The sequence below is a fragment of the Somniosus microcephalus genome, chromosome 14 (genome assembly GCF_052327205.1).
Source record: "Somniosus microcephalus isolate GS21.2 chromosome 14, FLI_Smic_1.0, whole genome shotgun sequence".
Lineage (NCBI taxonomy): Eukaryota > Metazoa > Chordata > Chondrichthyes > Squaliformes > Somniosidae > Somniosus > Somniosus microcephalus.
Window position 1 is genome coordinate 14,958,026 of NC_141000.1, and position 24,896 is coordinate 14,982,921.

The window sequence follows — 24,896 nt, forward strand, 5'->3', positions numbered from 1 at the left end:
CTGCTCCACTTGAGTGAGGACTTGACGTCGGGAGTGCTTCCTCTCTCTTGGCTTGCTCCTCTCTCTTGCACTTTGTGCTATTTTATCCTACAGAAAGAGAAGGTGATGGTTAGTCCAAGGCTACTGTAAAGGAAAGTGGACACGTGTATAGCTTCTGCATATAGTGCAGCTGCTGAGAGCTGGAGAGGAATCAGGATGGCGGGGCGGGTGATGAATGGAAAACCATGTCTGGAATGTAAAGTGAAGGAGGAGTCCTGGGAGGGGTTGCTGTTTCTGCAAGTGCTACTATATGAGAAGAGAATGCTGATAGTGTCTGGTGTGAAGACAGCAAAGGAAGAGGTGAGTGTGTTTGGAATGAGAAAGATAGGCGGTACCCTGTGACCTTGAGACTGGTGGTGAAGGATGTGATGGAGGGGAATGGTTGGGAGTGGTGGTGAAGGATGTGATGGAGGGGAATAGTTGGGAGTGGTGGTGAAGGATGTGATGGAGGGGAATAGTTGGGAGTGGTGGTGAAGGATGTGATGGAGGGGAATAGTTGGGAGTGGTGGTGAAGGGGTGAACGGAGTTGTCAGGTGTTATTGAGAGAGATGAAGAGCTGTACTGACCCTTGCTGCTCTTGTCATTGGACCTCTTCCTACATTGAGCCCAGGTCCTGGGGGTGATGCTCCTGGCACTGACCCTCTCAGCTACCTCTGCCTGGGCCTGCTGGATATTAGTCCTGGGTATCTATGAGTGCTGGGGAACAGAATTTTCTTCCTTTCTCCGACCTGAACTAACCAGGACCTCCACAGAGCCACGTCAGAAAACCTGGGGGGAGCGCTCGAATAATTTCTGAGATTCACTTCCTTACCGCTGTATAACAATGAAATCTGAAAGCAGACAATGCAACCTCCACTAAAGAGGCGGATTCCAACTTCAGATAAGCCTCGGGAGGCCCACCGGCATTGCGCCGCAGAAATGAGCAGGTTGCCCGTTTACCGTGCTATTGGCTGGGCAATCACATACAATTGAGGTCCGGGAGCTAAAATTATCCGGGCTTCACAATGGCGACATCAAACATGATGGGCGCTTGCACCCCCCACCCCCCCGTCTCCCCGCCCACCTACCCCAATCCTACTGCAGATTCAAACCCTGGGCTTTAAACACAAATATTTAAAACCCGTATGGCAAGTAATCAACTATTTGTGCTTCTAAAGTTTTATAACTAAACTTGGCTACTTACATAAAATTGTACTTCCAGCTGTGCTGTAATTCTAGCCATTTTTAAGGGGCTTTTATTAGAGGCTGAAGCACTTGCCTGTATTCTTATGTCTACATTCATTCCATTGTAGTTGGTTGCAAAGTAAAACATTAAGAAGGTCTGGGCCATAAATGCAATGTATTGACAAAGAGGGGGGCCTATAATGACCCAATTTGTGCTACAGTGATGTCATTGTGTCTGTCGCCACAAATAACTTGTGGAACTCGCTCCCACATGGAGTGGTTGAGGTGAATACTGTAGATGTGTTTAAGGGGAAGCTAGATAAGTACATGAGGGAGAAAGGAAGAGAAGGATATGTTGATGAGGTGAGATGAAGTAAGGTGGAGAGAGGCTGGTGTGAGCATAAACACTGGCTCTGGCCTGCTGGGTCGAATGGCCTGTTTCTCTGCTGTAACTACTATGTAATTTAACACTGGGCCAGGAATTCGGGTCCCCACGGGTGAGTACGCGCTGGGTACTCACACATAGGCCCAACGAAAGTGCCGGTTTTGTGCATGCACTGCGCATGCGCTGGAAACCAGAACTTCCGTTCCCTTAAAGGAAGGGGTTCACAGGTCGAACACGTGCGCCGGAGAGGCAGCGCGTACACCTGGAACTTCTGTTTTTTTTGCAGGTTTCTCCAGGAGGGTAAATCTCCAGGAGCTACGCTTGTAAAAAGCAGTCACAAGGCCTGCTTTTAACAAGGTAAGTGGTGAATTAAGTAAAATTAAAACATTTTTTCCACAGGTTTATTATTTTTAAATACTTTAAAGAAAGGTAAGTTTATTTTTAGCCCCGTTAGAAACTGTAATTAATTTTTTCAAAAATTTAAATTATTGTTTAAAATAGTTATTTCATGTAATTTATAGTTATTTTAAAAATGTGATTTAAAAAAAATGTATTTGAAGTTTTAGTGATGTTTTGGGGCTGAATTGTGTTCATAGATTTGACAGCTCTTCCTGTCAAACTTATGAATGAAGCATTCCCTGCTACCATTGGCTCTCCATGGCCCATGTGATCCCAGGGGATGCTTCGAACTAACTGCGCCCTGGGATACACAAGCACTGCGCGCCGGCAGCTGGAGGAGGCCCGGGATCGGAATCCCACGCGGGCCCACAGCACAACGGCCGGCGCGCTGGGTAAGTGCAGGTCGGAGGCTTGCACCTGCGGGAAGCCGCTGACCCGAATTCCTGGGCCAATGTTTTTGTTAAAACCAAAATAAAAATCAGGATTAGTAACACCATGACAAAGTTGTTGAAGCAGCTGACTTACATCTACTGCAACTCAAACTTGCCGCCATTGCCAAAACGGTCTGGGCATGGTAGGTGTTCTGGGCATGCAAGCGACATGACACCAGAAGCAGGTCTTTGAAGGACATCAGCTTCATTGAGACAGTCCTTGAGGGCTCCATCAGTACAGTGCCATCCACAAACTTCACAACCTCTTTACACTGAGGTAGCACCACATAGGTGGAACAGGTTAGGGTCATGAGTGAAAAGTGTTTTAGGCACAACGGGTAGTCACAGTGTTAAGAGATAGCAGTAGTTGTAGAATACAATGCAGGGCCAAATTTGATGTATGTTCTGCAGGGTGGCCTCCTGTTGTCCATCTTATATGTTTAATGATTATAACTTTCCTCTTCCAGAGAAGATATTAGATGTATTACAGATTAGATGAATGATTGTTTGAGAGCAAGGCAAGGGGATCATGAAGGGGTTTATTTATCATGCATATGCTTAGATGATTGGAAGGTGGTCCCCTGCCTGATGGCATGTGCTGCTGGCAGAAGGGGTGTCAGGGTGTAACCCCCTGAACTTCTTCATCGTCAGTGGAGGATTGGTCTCCAGCTTCTTCGTGCTCTTTACCGTCTGTGTTTAGAAGACCCAATCCCTTTCTAATGGCCAAATTCTGGGGAATGCAGCAAGCCACTACAATCCTGGAAATCCTTACTGCAGGGCTCCCCCGGACCTGCCCAGGCACCAGAAACAGGACTTGAGAATTCTGATGATCTGTTCAACAAAGATTCTGGTCGTGCCCAAGGCCTTATTAATTTGTTTCTGGCCTCTGTCCTTGGATTCCTAAAAGATGTCCTCAGCCAAGGATGAAATGGATACTCCTGTTTCCTACCAGCCATCCTGTCACATTGCTCTGACTGAGCAGTACAGGTATCATGGATTGCCTGTGAATAAATGAAGCATGGCTACTCTCTAGATAGCATGCATTGACAGGCATATTGAGGAGTCGAGCATCACTCACTAGCTGGACATTAAGGAATGAAATACCTTCCTGTTCATGAAGTTGATGAGGCCTTTATAGCCACAGGAGTGGCATCACTAGCACCCTGCACTTGTGAGAACCCAGCCACGTGGGAGAAGTCGGTTGCTCTCTCTCTGTGCTTTGGTGGGTCCCCGTGGAACTGAATAAACTCAGAGGCATGCCTAACCAGGGCATCCGTGACCTGTCTAATACAGCGATGAACTGCTGACTCACTGATGTGACTAATGTCATCAGACGCTACCTGGTAGCAAGCCTGGTGCTATTATCACCTTCACAGCCACAGACAAGGCAGTGTCCCTGGCAGCAAGAGTCCACAAGGACAGTTCCAACAACTAGCATATCTCTGTCACCGTATCGGGGGGAAACGCCACCTTCTCAGACATTGCCTATAGTCAAAGTCCAGATAGGATATCCGTAGTCTGTAGGCCTTGTGGCGGGTCAGGTGTCACCTCTGTGTTAGCTGCTGCACGCTCCCGGCTTCCAACCCTTTCCTTCTCCATGTCCTCATCGTCCTCCTCCTCAAAGGGAAATTCATTATCAAGAGAGCTCACTTTAAACAGACAACAAGTTTCACAGAGTACCTTTTTAAATGTTCAGAAACTGTAAGCTTCAAAATACTGGAAAATGACTCCCTGTCAAAACAATACTGCCGAATCGCTCTGCTGCGTGACCTTTCACCTTGCCAAACTCTTCCTGCCTATCAGGCACTGTACAGGCTCAGCAACGCCACCTATATAGTGATGGTTATTTGTGAGGGCAGTAAGTGGGTGGAAACACAGGGAAATCTCCGGGTTGGGGGGGGTGGAGGCACTTGGCCAGCCCCCACTTCACTTAAGTGTATCGGGGCGTACTTCTAGCAGGCAGGTCAGGATCATGGGAGGGAGATTGCGGCGGGCATTTTTAGGGGCAGAATGCCTGCCCACATCATTTTGCTTGCCAAACCGCCTCAACGCTGCCTGAAATTGGTGGGATTTTTTGTAAGAAAGTCTAGGCCAGAAATTCCAGTCCTCCTTCTGCTCAACCTGTAGGGCCCAGGCCCGCTCCTGTCCTGCATATAATGCACCCATCCGGCTCCCTTGAAAATGCAGCTCCACAGAAAATAACACTCTCTGAGCGCAGCACACATGGTGCTGCAGCTTCAGTTGCTCAGCTAGTCATACTACAGTCACGTGGCCATAGGTCAAAGAGGCACACGCGGTTCATGAGCCGCTGCTGGTATTGTTGATCCGGAAGGCTATCAGCTTCAGCGCACAAGCTTTTAAGCAGTCTGAGGAAAAAAGACAGATCACAACTCTAATTAAATGGTGACACATCTGTGTTTTTATCCTCCAGTTTTCGAGATCGAAGACATTCTGGAATTCAGTCCGGAGTTTGTCGTTACGGATCCCGACTTGAATGCTGCTACGGGTGGAAAAAGAATTACAAGGGACACTGCGAAGGTACAGCACTCACCTTCCTCTGCCGTTCTGACACAGTAAACTGCAGCTTAATCCTTACCCGAAAATGTTGCAACATGAATTCATTTTATGGGGTCAGTAGATCAGCAGCACATCTTGTCACTTCAGAGTGAAAGAAAGAAAGCATTGTAATTATATAGCGCCTCTCACAACCCTCAGGATGTCCCAAAGCACTTTACTGCCAAAGAAATGCTTTTGAAGTGCAATCTCTGTTGTTATGCGGGCAAATGTGGCTGCCAGTTTGTGCACGGCAAGGGCCCACAAACAGCTACTTGAATTTACAAAGCGCCTTAAATGTAGAAAAATGCTTCAAAGCACTTCACAGAAGCATGGAGGAAATGGCTTTCAAGCCAAAGAAGTTATTAGGAGGAGTGACCAAAAGCTTGGTCAGAGATGGCTTCTAAGGAGGGTCTTAAAGGAGTAGAGGAAGATGGAGGGGTTTCTGGAAGGAATTACAGAGAGTTGGACCTAGACGGCTAAAGGCACAACCACCAATGGTGGGGTGAAGGGAGGGGCGGGGGCGGTGCACAAGAGGCAGGAGTCAGAGGAACAGAGAGTTTGGGATCGATTGTGGGGCTGGTGGTAGTTATGGCAACAGGGAGAGGTGAGGCCATGGAGGCATTTAAAAAACAAGGATGAGAATTTTCAATTTGTAGCATTGGTGGACCTGGAACTAATGTGGGTCAGCAGGGTGACGGGTGATGGGTCAGCAGGGTGACGGGTGATGGATGAGCAGGGTGTCGGGTGATGGATCAGCAGGGTGTCGGGTGATGGATGAGCAGGGTGACGGGTGATGGATGAGCAGGGTGTCGGGTGATGGATGAGCAGGGTGACGGGTGATGGATCAGCAGGGTGACGGGTGATGGATGAGCAGGGTGACGGGTGATGGATGAGCAGGGTGACGGGTGATGGATCAGCAGGGTGACGGGTGATGGATGAGCAGGGTGACGGGTGATGGATCAGCAGGGTGTCGGGTGATGGATCAGCAGGGTGACGGGTGATGGATGAGCAGGGTGACGGGTGATGGATGAGCAGGGTGACGGGTGATGGATGAGCAGGGTGTCGGGTGATGGATCAGCAGGGTGTCGGGTGATGGATGAGCAGGGTGACGGGTGATGGATGAGCAGGGTGACGGGTGATGGATGAGCAGGGTGTCGGGTGATGGATCAGCAGGGTGTCGGGTGATGGATCAGCAGGGTGTCGGGTGATGGATGAGCAGGGTGACGGGTGATGGATGAGCAGGGTGACGGGTGATGGGTCAGCAGGGTGACGGGTGATGGATGAGCAGGGTGACGGGTGATGGGTCAGCAGGGTGACGGGTGATGGATGAGCAGGGTGACGGGTGATGGATGAGCAGGGTGACGGGTGATGGGTCAGCAGGGTGACGGGTGATGGATGAGCAGGGTGACGGGTGATGGATGAGCAGGACTTGGTGAGAGATAGGATGCTGGCAGTAGAGTTTAAGGAGGATGAATGATGGGAGACTAGAAAAGAATGCATTGGAGTAATCAAATCTGGAGGTAACAAAGACATATATTAGGGTTTCAACAGCACATGAGCTGAGGTTGGGGCAGAGGTGGGCGATGTTACAGAAGTGGAAGTAGGCAATCTAGAGAGGATAAGGGGTTAAAAAAAAAAAACTGTGTTTGAAAAGGCCACTGATGTTGCAGACAGTCTGGTTCAACCTGTGTCAGTGGCCCAGTGGGCCAGGAGGGTGGGGGAAGGATTTGTTAGCAAAGGAACAGAGTTTGTGGTGGGTGCCAAAGATGATGGCTTCAAACAGCAAATTAGATAAATGACCAGTTAATCTCCTTTTGGTTTATTGGTTGAGGGATTTTTGTTGGCCTGGAGACCAGGAAAACTCCCAGCTCATCTTCAAATAGTGCCATGGGATCTTTTAGGTCCATCTGAATAGGCAGATAGGGCCTTAGTTTGACACCTGATCTGAAAGGCAGTTCCTCTGACAATGTAGCACTCTCTTAATACTGCTCTGAAGTGCTCGTCCATGGTGGGGCTTTAACCCACAACATTCTGACTCAGGTGATAGCCACAGATATTGCCCACTGAGCAATATAAGCACCACAGAATTCACACTCGGATTCATAAGGGTCGATTTCAACTTCCCCCCCCCCCCCCAGCTGGTGGAAACCAGGCCCCTCCAGAAGCAGGGAGCAAAACCACCTTCCAAGGTGATGTTCTGCACCACGTCTCATCTATACAATGAAAGTTCCTCCAATGGATGTACTTTAATAGCACAAATAGGGTATAAAATATCTCCAAACATGAGTCTTTATCTGTTGTCATTGGCCTCCTGTGTGGTACTTAAGTTGTTGAAGCTCACTGCCAGATGGAAAGCAGTAGCTGAACAATAACAGTAATTGGAAAACCTTGTGGAGATTTTTTGTCCTTGAAGTCTGATTACAATTCCTGGATCACCAGCCTGAGGGAAGCTTGTGAGAACATGCCTGTGCAAACCGACTGCAGGAAGTGCACACACCTGGTTTGCCAATGGCTTGAAGTAACTGTGTAAAGCATCTGATGAAAACTACGGCACAGGTCGTAATTTTGTGCCTAGAACTATTTTCCCAAAACTCAGATTTAAATCTTAGCCGCGTTAGTATCTACGTTTGGCTCCAATCTCATGTCGTAGACAAGTGAGGCTAGCAGCTGTGTCTGATTGACTCAGTCTGAACGGTTTACCTCATGTCACATCAAGCCATGACTTCGATGATTATCCCAGAGACCCCGATATGGATTGCTTTTAATTTATCTGGTGCATGATGTTGGAATAGATACACCATGCAGCATTATTTCCTGATTAACACAGTATTGTTCTTAATGCTACCCTTCATTGACAAGTATATTGATAGCATGAACGACATAATGTCGGGGCGGCCTGTGGTTTGAGGAAGATATGAGGCTGAATGCAGCTTTGCAGCCAAAATTTCTTCTAACATATGGATTTGTATTTAGACTTGCACAGTGAGCAGAACTAAATAGTTTTGGGGATGTGCAGGAAATATGGCCGCCGGCAGGGATGCTTCCTCCTTCACCCCAGAGAGGGTGAAACGATTGCGAGCCACAAACTTCTCAACCACTATTGCCAATGCCGTAGTGTAATAAGCTGATAGGATGTGTGAGGCAACACTGTTTTGGTCAGCTATTTTCTCTCCTCTCCCAACTCCACAGTGGACTATTCACCTCAAAGTATTTGTTTTTTACCCCAATTTTCCCCTTTCATTTCTTCCCTTCTCTCTAGAAGATGCTGAAACCAGAACCCTGTGGACCCACTGGTGAATCTGGGGTGGAGGTTTGGCGCCACAGGCCTGGAGGGGACAGAAATTCTGGTGCGATTCAGAACTTCCAGGTGTCCAGGTCTCCAGAATCCTAGCGGCAGCCAATATGTGCAGGGCCCTCGGGCAGGCTGGACTTCTGTCTGCCCAAAACATGGCCCCCAATATCAGAGGAGAAGGGTTCGAGGGGAAGATTACCCACACAAGGAATTCCCTGGGCCCAGGCCTCCCTTCTGCCCTGTTGTGTTTGTACCGCTAAATAATAAAGCAGCAGAGACTGAGAGTAACTTCAAGTGATCTTTACTGGGTAACTGGAACTTCGGCACTGACTATACAAATCGATACGCGTCTGTTATATACACTCGCAACTAAGGATGTACATCCGCAATACAAAGTAGTCCCTTCAATGTTGTATACATTACACTTCCTCCCCCTTTAGTTTAATAGTATATTAATGCAAAATTTCTATAATTAACATACAGAGCCTGTCTTTACAGTAACAAAATTCAAATTCCAACATAACATTTTATTTTGTCAACAGCCCTTTTACAAGTCAAGTCTCTGGGGAGGCCTCCTCTGCCTCTCTGGGTAACGTCTCTCCAGACTCTCTTGCTTTGGGGAATGAGACTGTACAGGTACAGTTGCATCAGATGAGCTATCAGCACAGGTAGAGCTCTCAGCTGAGGATGAGGCTGGTGCTGATAATGAATCAGGAGTGTCTGTTTCCATGTCAGGTGAGTCTGGGCGAGGTATAGGGGTGTTTTCCACCTGAACGTCCAGAATTTGGTCCACATGACGTCTCAAAATGTTCTCTCCCACATCCACAGTATACATCAGTGGTCCCTCTCTTATGGATATTATACCTGGTTGCCACTTTTCCATCCAGAAATCACCGAGCAAGAACTGACTGTCCCACACTGAAGCTTCTTGTTGGCTTAGCATTCAAATGTTTGAACTGTTTGTTCTCTACATCACGACATACATTCGGTTTAAGAAGGTCCATGCGAGATCTTAGGTTCCTGTTCAGAAACATCATCGCTGGAGTCTGATTAGTGGCTGTGTGTACTGCATTCCGATAAGCAAAGAGGAAATTGTCTATCTTGTGTTGCAGTGGTAGACTCTCGCTGTACATTGCTTTGATGGCCTTCTTGAAAGTCTGTACGAATCTTTCTGCCAAGCCATTTGTAGCTGGATGGTACGGGGCAGATGTGTAGTGCTTGATTCCATTTTTCCTCATGAAACCTTGGAATTCGTCAGAGACAAATTGTCATCCATTGTCTGTGCAGATTTGTTCTGGTAGTCCATTTCTAGTGAACATGGTCCTCAGAACTGAAATGGTCTTTTCAGATGTGGTTAATTTCATTTTAATGACCTCTGGCCATTTGGAATGTGCATCAACTGCAATCAAGAACATGGAGTCCATGAACGGTCCAGCAAAGTCGATGTGCACACGTTGCCATGGTGATGAGGGCCATTCCCATGGATGGAGAGGGGCTTGTGGTGGTGCGTTCGGGACCTTTTGACATCCTGAGCAGCTCTTTGTCAGGTCCTCGGTCTGTTTGTCAATTCCCGGCCACCACACGTATCCACGGGCAAGACTTTTCATCTTTACCGTACCTAAGTGGCCTTCATGCAGTTCATCTAGCACTCGGTTACGAAGCTTGGGAGGAATCAGAACTCGTGAGCCGCATATCAGTGTTCCCCGACACACTGATAACTGCTCCCGCCTAGCTGAGAATGCTGGAAACAATGAGTCACCATGCGCTGGCCATCCCTTCACAGTGATGTCATAAACTTTTGACAATGTAGGGTCATTGCGTGTTTCTCTTTCAATGAGGGAGTTTGTCACTGGTAGCTGCTCAACTATTGTTGTGTGAAATACCTCTGCTGAGTCAACTGTGGTAGTTCTCTCTGAGGTCGGCAGTGGTAAACGTGAAAAACCATCGGCGTTGCCATGTTGCTTGGTCCCCTTGTATTCAATATCATACAGGTGAGCCCCTAGGAAGAGTGACCATCGCTGTAGCCATTGTGCCGTCATCACTGGAACGCCCTTCCTTGGGTTGAAGATTGAAACGAGAGGCTGGTGGTCAGTTAACAGTGTAAACTGTTGACCATACAAGTAGTGGTTGAATTTCTTGACTCCCCACACAAGGCTGAGGGCCTCTCGGTCAATCTGTGCATAATTGCGTTCAGCTGTAGTCAATGATCTTGAGGCAAAGGCTATTGGTCTTTCTGAGCCGTCTGGGAACTTATGTGACAACACGGCACCAATGCCATGGGGTGAAGCATCACATGCCAGTCGAATAGGTAAGGATGGGTCAAAGTGAGCTAGCACCTCTTCTGAAGTAATGAGTCTTTTACTCTCTTGAAAAGCTTGTTCACAGCTGTCACTCCACTTCCATTGTGACCCTGTCTGTAGCAGTGCATTTAGTGGATGTAACACTGTGGATAGGTTGGGCAAGAACTTGTGATAGTAGTTCACCAGTCCAAGATATGATTTCAACTGAGACACATTTTCAGGTGTTGGTGCATTAATCACAGCTTCAATCTTGTCTGGAGACTTGTGTAAACCGTCCTTGTCAATCACATGTCCACAGTATGAGATTTCCTTTTTGAAAAACTCACGCATGTCTCGGTTCGCTCGGAGCCCATACTCCCGTAACCTGATGAGCACTTGTTCAAGGTTGGAAAGGTGGTCATTGTCATTCTTGCCAGTAATGATGATGTCATCAAGATAACACTGAGTACCTGGAATCCCCTACAGGACTTGGTCCATTGCCCTTTGCCAGATTGCAGGAGCTGATGCTATTCCGAATACCAGCCGATTGTACTGGTAAAGGCCTTTGTGCGTATTTATTGTCAGGTACTTCTTTGATGCATCATCAATTTCCATTTGGAGATAGGCCTGGGCCAAGTCAATCTTTGTGAAGCGTTCCCCTCTTGACAGGGAAGCAAAGATGTCCTCAATGCGAGGCAATGGGTACTGTACTGTGTGGAGGACTGGGTTAACAGTCACCTTAAAGTCTCCACAGATGCGCACTTTTCTTGGCTTTCCTGGTTTTTTGCTGGAGGTTTTCTTCATCACTGGAACTATAGGTGTGGCCCATTCACTCCAATCCACCTTAGACAGGACCCCTAACTGCTCCAAGTTCTCCAGCTCTGCTTCTACTGAAGGGCGAATTGCATAAGGCACTGGTCTGGCCTTGTGGAACTTTGGATTTGCATTCTCCTCAACCTTAATTTTTGCTTTCATGCCCTTAAGCGTTCCTATTCCCTTCTTGAACAGTTCCTGAGAGTCCTGGAGAGTATTTGTGACAGTCTCTCAGGAGTGGCGTTGCTGTCCTCCTTTGCTGACACAAACAGTGCTTGGATGGTGTGCCAATCCAACTGTATTTTCCTGAGCCATTCGCATCCCAGCAATGGTGGTCCTCCATTTTCCACTACATAGAGGTTCAATTGTGGTATTTTTTTTTCTTTGTATGTCACTGTCACTTTTATTTTACCTTTGGGGCACACTTTGTCCTGTGTATGTCTTTAACAGTACTTTAGTTGGCCTTAGCGGTATGTGTGAAAACAGTCATTTGTAGTCATGTACAGAGATCACTGTTAAAGCTGAGCCTGTGTCCAACTCCATTTTCAGCCTAATTCCTGCCACTTCTGGAGTAACCCATATTATTCTGTGATCCTCTGTTTCTTTCACACTGTATAGTTTTAGACAAGCCAGATCCTCTTCCTCTGAGTCTGTGTCACTTTTTTCTTTATCTGAACTGTCTCCAGTCACGTAGTGTACCTTCTTGTATCTATCTTTGAAAGGTTTCTTGTTTTCAGTCACTTGGTGTGCTTCTTTGGTGTATCACTTTTCTGCTTCTTTGCTTTGCAGACCCTTTCAATGTGCCCTCGTTTGCCACATTGTCTGCAATCTTTGTCTTTAAACCAACAGTCATTGTGGTCATGTGACATTTTACCACAGCGATAGCACTTCTTTTCTTGTTTCAGTGACATTTTGTTAGTGGAATATTCCAGGGATTTTTGTTGAATTTCTAAAGTGCCACCTGCTGCTGCTTCCATTGAAATTGCGATACTCAGAGCCTTCTCCAATGTGAGGTCTTTTTCAGACGAGCTTCTTTTGTGTGCTTTCATTTTGCATGCCACACACAAATCTGTCTCTCAATGCGTCTGATAAGCCCACTCCAAATTGGCAATGTTCTGATAATTTGCGCAACTTTGCCAAATATTCAGAAATGCTTTCATTTTTGCTCTGGTTCCGTTTATGGAATTTAAATCTTTCGGCTATGAGCAGTGGTTTGGGGCTTAAATGGTCTTGGAGTGTGTCCACTATTTGTTTGAATGTTTTGTTTGCTGGCTTTTCAGGGGTTAATAAACTACGTAGTAGCCCATATGTCTTCACGCCCATAACACTCAGCAAAACAGTGGCTTTCTTTTCTACCTCCACTCCGTTAGCCTCACAGTACAACTCCACTCTTTCAATGTAAGTTGCCCAGTCTTCAATGCTGCTATCAAATGCTGCAATCGTGCCAATCATTTTTTTTTCCAAACCCGTTTTCTTTCTTTACTAGTTAGCTAGCGTCATGCAAGTCCTGTGCACTTTTCACTTGACTTACGTATCCCCTGCCTAGCTTAGCAAGCGTGCTCCGTTTTCTCTGCCTTCTCGCTCCTTTCTTCCAAGTTTCGGTGTCCTCTGGATGCGATGCCAGAATAGGAAGACGTAGGTTCATAATTCTCGTCGCCAATTTGTTGTGTTTGTACCACTATACACAACTACATAAAATAATAAAGCAGCAGAGACTGAGAGTAACTTCAAGTGATCTTTACTGGGTAACTGGAACTTCGGCACTGACTGTACAAATCGATACGCGTCTGTTATATACGCTCGCAACTAAGGATATACATCCGCAATACAAAGTAGTCCCTTCAATGTTGTATACATTACATGCCCATTAACCTGGATGCAGGGATTAACTCATCATACAAGTCACCCAAGAGATGGGAAATGAGGACTACTGGGGTCTCCAGGCTGAGGCTATGGCCTAGAACACACTAGAAATTATTGTTTGGATTGGTCTGCCTATAAATTTACATCAGTCTACAGCACAGAAAAAGGTCATTCGGCCCAACTGGTCTGTGCCAGTGTTTATGCTCCACACGAGCTTCCTCCCACCCTTTTTCATCTAACCCCATCAGCATACCCTTCTATTACATTCTCCCTCATGTGCTTATCTAGTTTCCCCTTAACTATTCCTTGTGGTAGCAGGTTCCACATTCTCACCACTCTTTCGGTAAAGAGCTTTCTCCTGAATTCCCGATTGGATTTATTAATGACTATCTTATATTAATGACCTCTAGTTTTGATCTCCCACACAAGGGAAAACATTTTCTCCACTTCTACCCTATCAAACACTTTCATTATCTTAAAGACCTCTATCAGGTCACCCCTCAGCCTTCTCTTTTCTAGAGAAAAGAGTCTCAGCCTGTTCAGTCTTTCCTGATAGGTATAACCTCTCAGTTCTGGTTATCATCCTTCTGAATGTTTTTTGCACCTTCTCCAATACCTCTGTATCCTTTTTATAATATGGAGACCAGAACTGTACGCAGTACTCCAAGTGTGGTCTAACCAAGGTTCTATATAAGTTTAACATAACTTCTCTGCTTTTCAGTTCTATCCCTCCAGAAATGAACCCCAGTGCTTGGTTTGCTTTTTTATGGCCTTATTAAACCGGCATCACTACTTTTTGTGATTTGTGTATCTGTACCCCTAGATCCCTTTGCTCCTCTATCCTGTTTAGACTCTTATTATCCAAGCAGTGTGTGCCCTCCTTCTACTTTCTACCAATTCCACCACCTCACACTTATCTATATTGAAATTAATTTGTCAATTACACGCCCATTCTGCAAGCTTATTAATGTCGTCTTGTATTTTGTTGCATTCTTCCTTTGTAATAACTACACCCACCAATTTGGTGTCACCACAAATTTTGTAATTGTACTTCCATTTTGAAATTGCAAAGGGGGCCAATCAGCTTGGTTGCCTGCACGTCTGTGTTAGCTTGCCTCCAAGCAGTCATCGGGCACCTCATTTCCTGCTCCCTCCTCCAGCAGGTGCCCAAGATGTGACCATACCCGCTGGCAATATTATACGGCACTGACCTCACCGTGACCTTGGCTGCTCTGGTGGGGCAGCGGTGGGTGTGAGCCGTGCCCGCCGCACCGCGGTTGTGCCAGTGGAGCGGGCTCCAGGATCGTGAGGCCCGCTGACTCTGGCTGGGGTACAGTTCCACAGGTGCCGGTACACGGTGCCTCACCCAAGTGGCTGGTCTTCCCTCATGTGTGCGCCTACACAGTGAGTATTAGCAGGCTATTTGACCATTGAGGGCATAGCATTGGGAGACTGATCTTGTTCTCACTCAACATCCACACATGTATGGGTACAGTAATGCAGTGGTTATATTATTGGACTATTAATCTGCACTCATAATCCAAAGATAAGTGAGTTCAAATCCCACCATGGCAATTGGAGAATTTGAATTCATTTTTTTTTAAAAAGTGACCGTGAAGCTGTCGGCTTATCATTAAAATCACAACTGGTTCACTAATGCCCTTCAGGGAAGGAAGATTTCTGTCTTTACCTGGTCTGGCCTTTCTGTGACTCCAGTCTTGACTCCTGGCGGCTGATAAATGCCGGTCTTGCCAGCGATGCTCACATCCTGAGAATGCTTTGAAAAGAAAATTAAATAAAACTCGAGGGGAATCATCAGATTGTGTGATCAGCAGAGGGAATCCTGCCCAATTTTACACCTTTCTGGAGTTGCCGAGGCCATTTTCCACCTATGCCTTATCCTGCAGAGAGGTAGCGAGGCTTTCAATTAATTTTCATCAGCAGAACAAACATCAAAAATTCACCAACTCCGTGGCCTCACCCCAATTTGGATTTGGTAAAAAAGCGGCAGCCCTTTGACACTGATTAAGAGTGACTCAATCATTTTGCTTAAAGATTGATCCAATTTTAATATCTCTCACTTCCAAATAAGCACCGCTCCTACCTATAAATAGGTTTAAATTATAACTCATAGGAGGGATGTGAATAAACCTCGGACAGAACTGATCAGCTGATCAGAATCTGATTTAAAACTAGATAAATGCTGTAAATCCACAAACAGTCCATCACGATCCAAAACGAGAAAAAACAAATTCGGATTTTGAGTAGAAACCCTTTAGCAGAATTTAACTGGTTCATTCTACTTGGACTGAAAAGCAAGTTTCAGCTTCAGCTTTGTATTTTTTTAAATGATAGGATGCATGAATGATAGGAAATGAATCCCTCTTTGAGTAAAGCATTATCCCTGAAATTAAAAACAGAAAATGCTGGAGATACTCAGCAGGTCAAGCAGCATCTGTGAAGAGAGAAACAGAGTTAACGTTTCAGGTCGATGACCCTTCGTCAGAACTGGAAAAAACAGGAAATGGAACAGATTTTTAAGCAAGTGCAGGGGCTGATCTCTGATGTCTGCTGTAAATTTACTTTTTACTAATATCTACTTAAGTTCTCTGGCCCTACTTTCTTGGTTACTTTGAAGTAAACATCTCCGTTTACTTCATAGAAGAACGTAGCAATTCTAATTTGCTTTATTTCTGTTGATTTCATCTCTTTTCAGCTATCTGTGAACATGGATGTAAACATGGAGAATGTATCGGGTTAAATAAATGTAAATGCTACCCAGGATTTACTGGTAAAACATGCAACCAAGGTGAGTGCCAAGGCAAACTTCTAGTGGTCTAAATACTTACTTTAAGCTGAGTGAAACCGTGGCCCCGATATTGGCGGGGAGGGAGCGGGGGGAGTGCGGGGTAAACTCGGTAAGGCTTGGGACGTGGAAGTCCTGCTGAATTTAACGGCAGGACCACGTTATAATTTTTTTCTTCTGTTTCCCACTTGGCAGCTGGCCAAATTGACAGGAGCCCAAGGATGTGACATTCTGCCTCTTCCACTCCCAATGTGCACAGATAATTTGCACTGTGCCCTCATGCTGCTTTGTAACAAGTATTGGTGTTGTTGCTGGGTGCCCTGTAAGATAGGTCTAGATAACTGGAATTTAACCTCTTTTATTTGTTTCACAGTCAGTGAAATCAATGAAGTCTTTAAATTAGTTTTTCAGTAATTTTACTTATTTGACTGTTGAGCACCTCCCAGACCCGTGACCTCCATCAACTAGAAGGACATGGGAACACCATCACCTCCAAGTTCCCTTCAAAATAACACAGCATCCTGACTTGGACATATATCGCCGTTCCTTCATTGTCGCTGGGTCAAAATCCTGAAACTCCTACCAAAGTGGGACCACCTTCACCACATGGGCTGCAACACCTCAAGAAGAAGGCCCATCACCACCTTCTCAAGGGCAGTTAGGGATGGGCAATAAATGTTAGCCTCGCCAGCGACGGCCATATCACAAGGATGAATTTATAAAAAGACTGGCATTACTCCTCTCAGACTTAGATTAGAAATAGGATGCTCCAATGGACAGTGGAATAAATGTATAGAAAGAGTTCATCGAACATAACACCGCAACTAATGAATCTTAAGTGTGATATATTTAGTCCTCTCCATGTGGATGTAATATCACATTGTATATAGGTCGTAGGGGCCGATATGGCAATGGAAAGCTCCAGAACTTTGGGCAGCAGGGTCCCGTATTATCAGAGGCTTGAGGCCTGCTCCGGGCCCACATGGGCTGAGCAAGATCATAAAGTGCTTTGAGCAGTCAGGCCGTCATGCAAGATGTGGGCTGTGGACTCGCCATTGATGCCTCCAAACTGTACAGGCTCGTTGACACACTCCAAAATGGCTTGCTGATGTTCAGCTACAAAGGTACATGTGTGCACAGGGGCTGTGAACTCTGAAACGCTGAATGCTACTTGGTGCTCGTTAATGGCCATATTTAATGGGTGACATGGTTGACACTTTCAGCCGGCAACAAGATGCACTGCAATGTAAGAACACGAGCGTATTTGAGCATTTAGAAAGCTGAACATATGGCACAGTTCACTCCATTCTCCCTGTGATGCTGTTCCAAGTTTACAATGAATAGCAAGGCAAGATGTTGCAGCATGTCTGCACACTTATCTTGGCAACCTTGAGTAGGCAAAACAAAATTCTTCCTCTTGCTCCCATGTTCAGGCCACAGGCGAGATTGCATTTATAGCCGTCAACCTTAGCTGCCTGGCCTCTCCCTCTCCCTGTGTTCCCTATCCAGGATCCCAACTTTTTTTCCCTTTTGTCTGCCTGCACCCTTCTGGTCTTGATTCGAGCCTCCTCCCTTCATGTCTCCTTGACTTTTGATGCCTCATGTCCTGCTACTCACTGATCAGGTTTTAATTAGTTACTTATTGGCATTTCTCCCCGATTCTCTACAAGCCCACTTTTAATTCCTCGGACCCGCCTGCTAAATTTATTAATTGCTGACTTCTGTGCCTCATTTTATTTTACTTATTCTCTGATAAGGTCATTTTTAATTAATCAATCCAACCTATTTATTTAATTCATTAATCGGGCATCTGTACCTCAATTTATTATTTCATTTCAGCAATTGAGGGTGACACTCTCCGCCCTCCCCACCCAGTTCTAGGGGGCCACTCTTCTTCCACCGCCCCACCCATTCGTACGTCCGTATTGCACAGCATGCTCTCACCCCATCTGTGCTTTCAAAGGCCTTTGAAACACTTTGCACATTCGCGGGCTGCTCAGGGGTGTTAAAAAAATCATCTTGTCACACAAATGAAAGCGGTTCTTTCAGCTATTCCTGTTTTTTTGCTCCAATGTTTTTTTTGGCTGCTACAGATTTTAACGAATGTGGACTGAAGCCGAGGCCCTGTGAGCACAGATGTATGAACACACATGGCAGCTACAAGTGCTACTGTCTGAATGGCTACATGCTGATGCCAGATGGCACATGTGCGAGTGAGTAAAAACATCCCTGGAATGGTGCGATAAAATATTTCTGTTGCATGAATCATCTGTTGGGTTCATTATGTTGCACTCCTCGCTATTTTGTAACATTACAGCACTTAGCGTGACCTTTGGCATTTTGGAGGCCGTTTGGTACTCAAATCAGCATTTCTTAAAAGCTCAGCGGCAACAGCTCATTTGATGTTTCGCGAAAGCAGCAGCATAATGGGCCACAAATTCGGGTCGGAGGCTTCCCACGGACACAAGCCCCCGACCTGCACTTACCTAGTGCGCCTGCCATTGTGCTGTGGGCCCGCGTGGGATTCCGATCCTGGGCCTGCTCCAGCTGCCGGCGCGCAGTGCTTGCGTAGCCCAGGGGCGCAGTTAGTTCGCAGCGTCCCCTGGGATCACGTGGGCCATGGAGAGCCAATCGGAGCAGGGAATCTCCATTCATAGATTTGACAGGAAGACCTGTCAAATCTATGAATAGAGATCACCCTCAAAACATAAGTAAAACTTCAAATACATTTTTTTTAAATCACATTTTTAAAATAACTATAAATTACATTAAATAACTATTTTAAACAAAAATTAAAATTTTTGAAAAAATGTATTAAAGTCTTTAACAGGGCTAAAAATAAACTTACCTTTCTTTAAAGTATTTTAAAATGATAAACCTGTGGAAAAAATGTTTTAATTTTACTTAATTAACCTTTTACCTTGTTAAAAGTAGGCCTTGCGCCTGCTTTTTTCATGCGCAGCTAATAGGGATTTACCCTCCCGGAGAAACCTGTTTTTAAAAAAAAAAAAAAAAAAAAAATCGGCAGGCTTATGCGCTGCCTCTCTGGCGCATGCGTTCGACCTGTGAATGGAAGTTTCAGTTTCCAGCGCATGCACAGTGTATGCACGAAACCGGCACTTTCGTTGGCCTTACGGGTGAGTACACAGTGCGTACTCACCCGTGGGGACCCGAATTTCTGGCCCAATGTGTTAGGATTTGCTGTCAAAATGGCGATGAGGCTAATGGCGCTTGCACAAATGGTACAGCAACTTCAGGCGAAGGATAGATGCGCGGTTAAATACAAATATCCAAAAATTGTTGTCCAATTTGCGCCGCTTCGCTGTTAGCTTCACAAAAATGGCTTTGCGCCTCTGACTCACCGTTGAAATGCATTGAACGGTGTAAAGTTGTGCGGTAGGTTCGAACTAAACCCATCGCAGATAGTTAGGGCTAGTAATTAGTAGCGTAAGTACCCCTTTGGCAGCAATTAACACTTAGCATGTTGTTAATCAACCTCTCTGGCACTGAAAATGAAATATTACAAGTGTGGAGTCTCATTCCTTCAGGATTTGAAATTTTTGGGGAGATTTTAAAAATGTTAAATTTTAAACATTGTTTCTTACTTTTCCTTTCTGTCTCTTTTTTCTCTCTCTCTCTCTCTCTCTCTCTCTCAATCCAATCTTTCTTTCCCTCTCTTTATTTCTCTTTCTGTACCTGATTTGACATTGAATTCACCCTCCTTCTCAGACCTTCCCCGTGTTTATTTCCCAATCCTTAAATCTGACTGGTTAAGGGGATACCCTGTTGGTTGCCCTGTTCACTCAGGTCCCAGATGCCCTGTTCCCCCTCACTGTGCCATTATCAGCTTGCACTTTCAACTACCTTTGGGTCAAAAACATTTTTTGAACCGAAGGGTGCTGGGGCAAGTCTAACTAACAGCAGATGCCGTTAGATGCCCTGCTACAGAACCTGCCCAATACTAGGGGCAGCGCTGGTTTTACACACTGCCCGATTGAAGTCAATGGAGAGGAATATCGGGCGGGGTGTAAAACCGGTGTTCCACCTGATCCCATGGATTTCCCACCCAGAGAGTCAAGTTAAAATTACCCCGTACTTTTTGGAAGTACATAAGATCATAAGAATTAGAATCAGGAGTCGGCCATACAGCCCCTTGAGCCTGCTCCGCCATTCAATATGAGCATGGCTGATCCTCTATCTCAATACCATATTCCCGCTCTCTCCCCATGCCCCTTGACGCCTTTTGTGTCTAGAAATCTATCTCCTTCTTAAATATATTCAGTGACTTGGCCTCCACAGCCTTCTGTGGTAGAGAATTCCACAGGTTCACCACCCTCTGAGTGAAGAAATTTCTCCTCATCTCAGTCCTAAATGTCCTACCCCGTATCCTGAGACTGTGACTCCTCGTTCTAGATCATGGCTGATCATCCACCTCAACTCCACTTTCCCGCCCGATCTCCATATCCCTTGATTCCCTTAGAGTCCAAAAATCTATCGATCTCAGCCTTGAATATACTCAAAGGGGGATAAATTCGGTTACGCCCCATTTGGGGCAGTAACCAAATTAGCACCAGCCATTTAGCACCCGGTGCAGGAGTACCGCCCGGCCGCTAATTTGGGCTTACCGCTCCGGCAAGGAAGCAGAGCGCTATCCCGGGCACTCCACTTCTTCTCGGGGCGGTGTCTGGGGCGCAAAGCGTGGTATTGCCGGAGCGCTATGCGGCTCAGGGACGCTGCTAACACTGCAGGCCATTTGATGACTTCCACTAGCCTATCAGGGCGGCGTGGTGCCGTGGCCGCAGCCCAGCCCTGAGACGCGGTGCCGGGTCGCGCAATGGCAGCCACAGCCCACGCAAAGGGCCGCCACGAGGTCGGCCAAAACAATAAAATGGCATCGTGGGGTGCAGCCGGGCTTCCCCTTTAATTACTGCCTCGTGATCAGAGGTCGGCCTGGTTCACGACCCGGGAGGCTGTCGCTGACATCGCCCGTGGCAGCTTCGCGGGGTGCAGCCGAATTTCTGCCGCGGGGCACTAAGGGATCGTGTCACTCGTCGATGACGTCATCGCCGGCGGCACAGCGCTATGGGGCACTACCGACTACTGCCGCCACTAACCTCCCACTGAATTTCACGGGAGGCGTTAGCGGCGCCATGCCTGGGTGCTAGGGGATTTGCGCCCTGTTAGCGCCCCCGGGGGCGCTAACTAGAGGCACAAGCCAACCCAATTTTTCCCCCAAAGACTCAGCATTCACAGCCCTCAGCGGCAGAGAATTCCAAAGATTCACAACCCTCTGAGTGAAGAAATTCCTTCTCATCTCAGTCTTAAATGGCCTACCCCTTATCCTGAGACTGTGCCCCCTAGTTCTAGACTCTCCAGCCAGGGGAAACAACCTCTCAGCATCTACTCTGTCAATCCCCCTCAATCTTATATGGTTCAATGAGGTCACCTCTCATTCTTCTAAATTTCAGAGAGCATAGGCTCAATCTCTCATCATAGGACAGCCCTCTCATCAGTCAATCTAGTGAACCTTCGTTGCACTGCCTCAAAGGCAAGTATATCCTTCCTTAGATAAGGAGACCAAAACTGTGCACAGTACTCCAGGTGTGGTCTCACCAAGGCCCTGTACAATTGTAGCGAGACTTCCTTACTCTTATACTCTAACCCCCTTGCAACAAAGGTCAACATGCCATTTGCCTTCCTTATTGCTTGCTGTACCTGCATGCTAGCTTTCTGTGTTTCTTGCACGAGGACACCCAAATCTCTCTGAACACCAACATTTAAAAGTTTCTCACCATTTAAAAATATTCTGTTTTTCTATTCTTCCTACTAAAGTGAATAACCTCACATTTGTCTACATTATACTCCATCTGCCACCTTACTGCCCACTCACTCAGTCTATCTATATCCCTTGTGTTCTCCTCGCAGCTTACTGTCCCACCTAGATTTGTATCGTCAGCAAACTTGGATACATTACGCTCGGTCCCTTCATCTAGGTCATTAACATAGAAGTGCTTCCCCCCCCTTTCAGTGATTCCACCTAACATATCTTAGACTATCTTTCTTAATGGTAACAACAATCTGGATTTATATAGCACTGTTTACATAGAAAGTGTCCTGAGGAGCCTTACAGAAGGGGAGAGATCAAAAAAAGAATAAATAAAAGAGATAAAGTGCTAAATGCTGAGCCATGGTGGGAGAGTTAGAAGAGATGACCAAACGCTTGAGAAGGTGGAAAGAGAAGTGGAGATATGGAGAGTAGGGCTAGGTCTTTCCAAGATACACACCAGCCCACTGCCAAGCCCCCGACACTGCCGCTAGGAGGTGTATGCAGCGACTAGGGCTGATTTTCTTTTCCCCTCTAATTTTCTCGACCTTCTTTTGGGGAATTGGTTTCCAATCAGTACATCTCCAACAGCGTGGCTGAGATCGGGTGTTCACTGTGTGGGCAATCGCAGCTGCAAACTCATGCTCTGCCAGTCCGTGGCACAGCACCCTGGAACTCCAATGCCACTGAAGCAGCAATAATGCCAACAGGGCACCCACCATCTTTGTTCCTGGCAGGATGACAGCTATTTAGCATAAATTGATGAGACCTGCTTTGATTAGTGACTGACATAAACCTTTTATCTGTTTCAATTCATGTATTAAATTCATTAATTCCCGTCAAACTCAGTAATTCCATTTTTTATAATGATTTGTTTCATCCAACTATAAATCGCAAATTAATAAATTGATGCTACCATGAAGAAAAATTAAACTAACAGTTTACTCCTCAGCCCTCTCCCAGTCGACCTTTTATGTAGGAAATGACCTCGAGCTCTAAAATGTAAATGATTGAATAAGGAATGCACTTTTCAGTTGTCATTTTTCCTTGTGAACTGTGAAGAATAAAAATATTGAAATAAAATATAGTTTTTTTTCCCCAGTACACAGCTCATTGTACCTCTTCTTCTTCTTTTCTTAGGCAGTCCCTCGGAACCGAGGATGACTTGCTTCCAGACTAAAAATGAGTTCTCAGGTGACTGATGAGTCCAATGTGGGACCTACAGTCTCTGTCACAGGTGGGGCAGACGGTGGTTGAAGGGGCGGGTGGGTGGGGTGCTTAGGTTGACGTGCCCTCCTTGCGCTGTTTGTGCTTGGCTTCCGCTTGCGAAGAGACTCGAGGTGTTCGGCGCCTTCCCGGATGCTTCTCCTCCACTTTGTGCGGTCTTGAACCAGGGATTCCCAGGTGTCGGTGGGGATGTTGCACTTTTTCAAGGAGGCTTTGAGGGTGTCCTTGAAGCGTTTCCTCTGCCCACCTGGGGCTCTCCTGCCATGTTGGTGGTCCGAGTAGAGCGCTTGTTTCGGGAATTCTCGTATCGGGCATACGGACGATGTGACCCGTCCAGCGGAGCTGATTGTACCTATGTAACTTGCATCAGCGAAGGATCAGAACAGGATAAAATTTTGGTTACCCAGAAAAAGGAGGAGAAAAGAACTTTGTGAATATTGAGCGTTTCCTTTTGTGCATTTTCGTGTGTGCTTGTGGCTCCCACATGAACTCACTGATTTGGTGTTTTTTTAGATTCTAGGACATGTACCGTGGCAAACTGTCAGTATGGCTGTGAGGATGTGAAGGGAGAGATCCGTTGCCTTTGTCCATCCTCTGGACTTCAACTTGGACCAGACGGAAAAACCTGCGTAGGTCTGTGCATCACTCTGTAATCTTACATGTTAGAACAAGTTTACCAGTAAAAAGAAAACCTGATTTACAGAAAAAAACTTTCTTTGAGGTTTTTTTTCATAACTTATCAGAAAGAAACGAGCTTATTATTTGCTGCTAATCAATTTTGGATTATTATTCGATAAACATACTTCAATTGTTCCACAATCATGTTTAGTGTTGATTCTACTAAAACTTCCAGGTCTCTTTCAACTTCGTCCTTAGCTTGTTCCACACCATTCATGGAGTATGCTTGTTGACTATCTTTTCTTCCTATGTGTTATCGTGCAGTTTGTGCAGACAGAAAGCTCATTGCTTTGCAACGCTTTCAGTGTTCCATCACTTGATTTAGAAAAGAGGACAAGTGGGAGCAGAGCAAGACTTCAATAGGTGTCAGGTGATAGCAAAGATACACTGCCTCCACCCACCTCTAGTCCACACGTTGCATCTATAGTCTGAGACGCATCTGCCCAGCAATGGCTGAAGAACACTTACTACAGAGACTTGGGGGAGAATTTTCCCAGCCCTGGGGAGGTGGGTATGGAGGCAGGGCTGCCGGGAAAATGGCAGAAACTGGGAGCGAGTACTGACCCCGCTCCCAACCCGCCTCCATGCCATCTTCCCGGGAGGCGGGCCCCCGACTCGCGCAGGGACCCGTCTCCTCGAGGCGGGAAAGGGATTACAGCCAATTAACTGCCAGTTAACAGGTAGTTAACAGGCAGATTTGAGGCTTATCCCCATTTTACCCCTGCAAGTGCGGACTTCCCGACGGCTGCGAACCTCGCCAGGGTCAGTGAGGCGAGCAGTGGGTCTGCGGGGGTGAGGGGTCGAAATGTCAGCTGTAGAGGTGAGTGATGGGTGCAAGTGTGGACTAAGTATGAGAGGTGAGTGTAAAGTGTTAGAAAAAGTTTCCTTACCTTTGCTTCTTCCTGCAGGCTTCAACCCTTGGGGATCCGGAGGTGCCTCATCTCAATGGCAGAGATGACAGAATGGCTGCTGCATTCTCAGCTGCAGCAGCCATCTGATTTCTGCTGAGGAAAGAGGTTTTGGTGAGCCTTTGTGCAAGGGCTCACCTTAGAACAGAGATTGTCAATTCATCAGTCAAAAATTTTCGACAGACGAAATGTCATACGCTGGTGTCCTCTGTCACCAGCTTTCCCTTAATTG

The 24,896-nt window shown here is 46.3% G+C and overlaps 1 protein-coding gene across 3 annotated transcripts in view; it reads left to right on the plus strand.

The window, feature by feature from the left end:
• egfl6 (EGF-like-domain, multiple 6) overlaps positions 1–24,896 on the plus strand; it is a 111,552-nt gene that overhangs the window by 3,375 nt on the left and 83,281 nt on the right. For all 3 annotated transcript variants that reach the window (XM_086006268.1, XM_086006267.1, XM_086006265.1), the window contains 4 exons: positions 4,850–4,956; positions 15,938–16,030; positions 18,121–18,240; positions 23,592–23,711. In XM_086006268.1, coding sequence (XP_085862394.1) covers positions 4,850–4,956; positions 15,938–16,030; positions 18,121–18,240; positions 23,592–23,711 — 440 coding nt within the window. The remainder of the gene's footprint in view (positions 1–4,849; positions 4,957–15,937; positions 16,031–18,120; positions 18,241–23,591; positions 23,712–24,896) is intronic.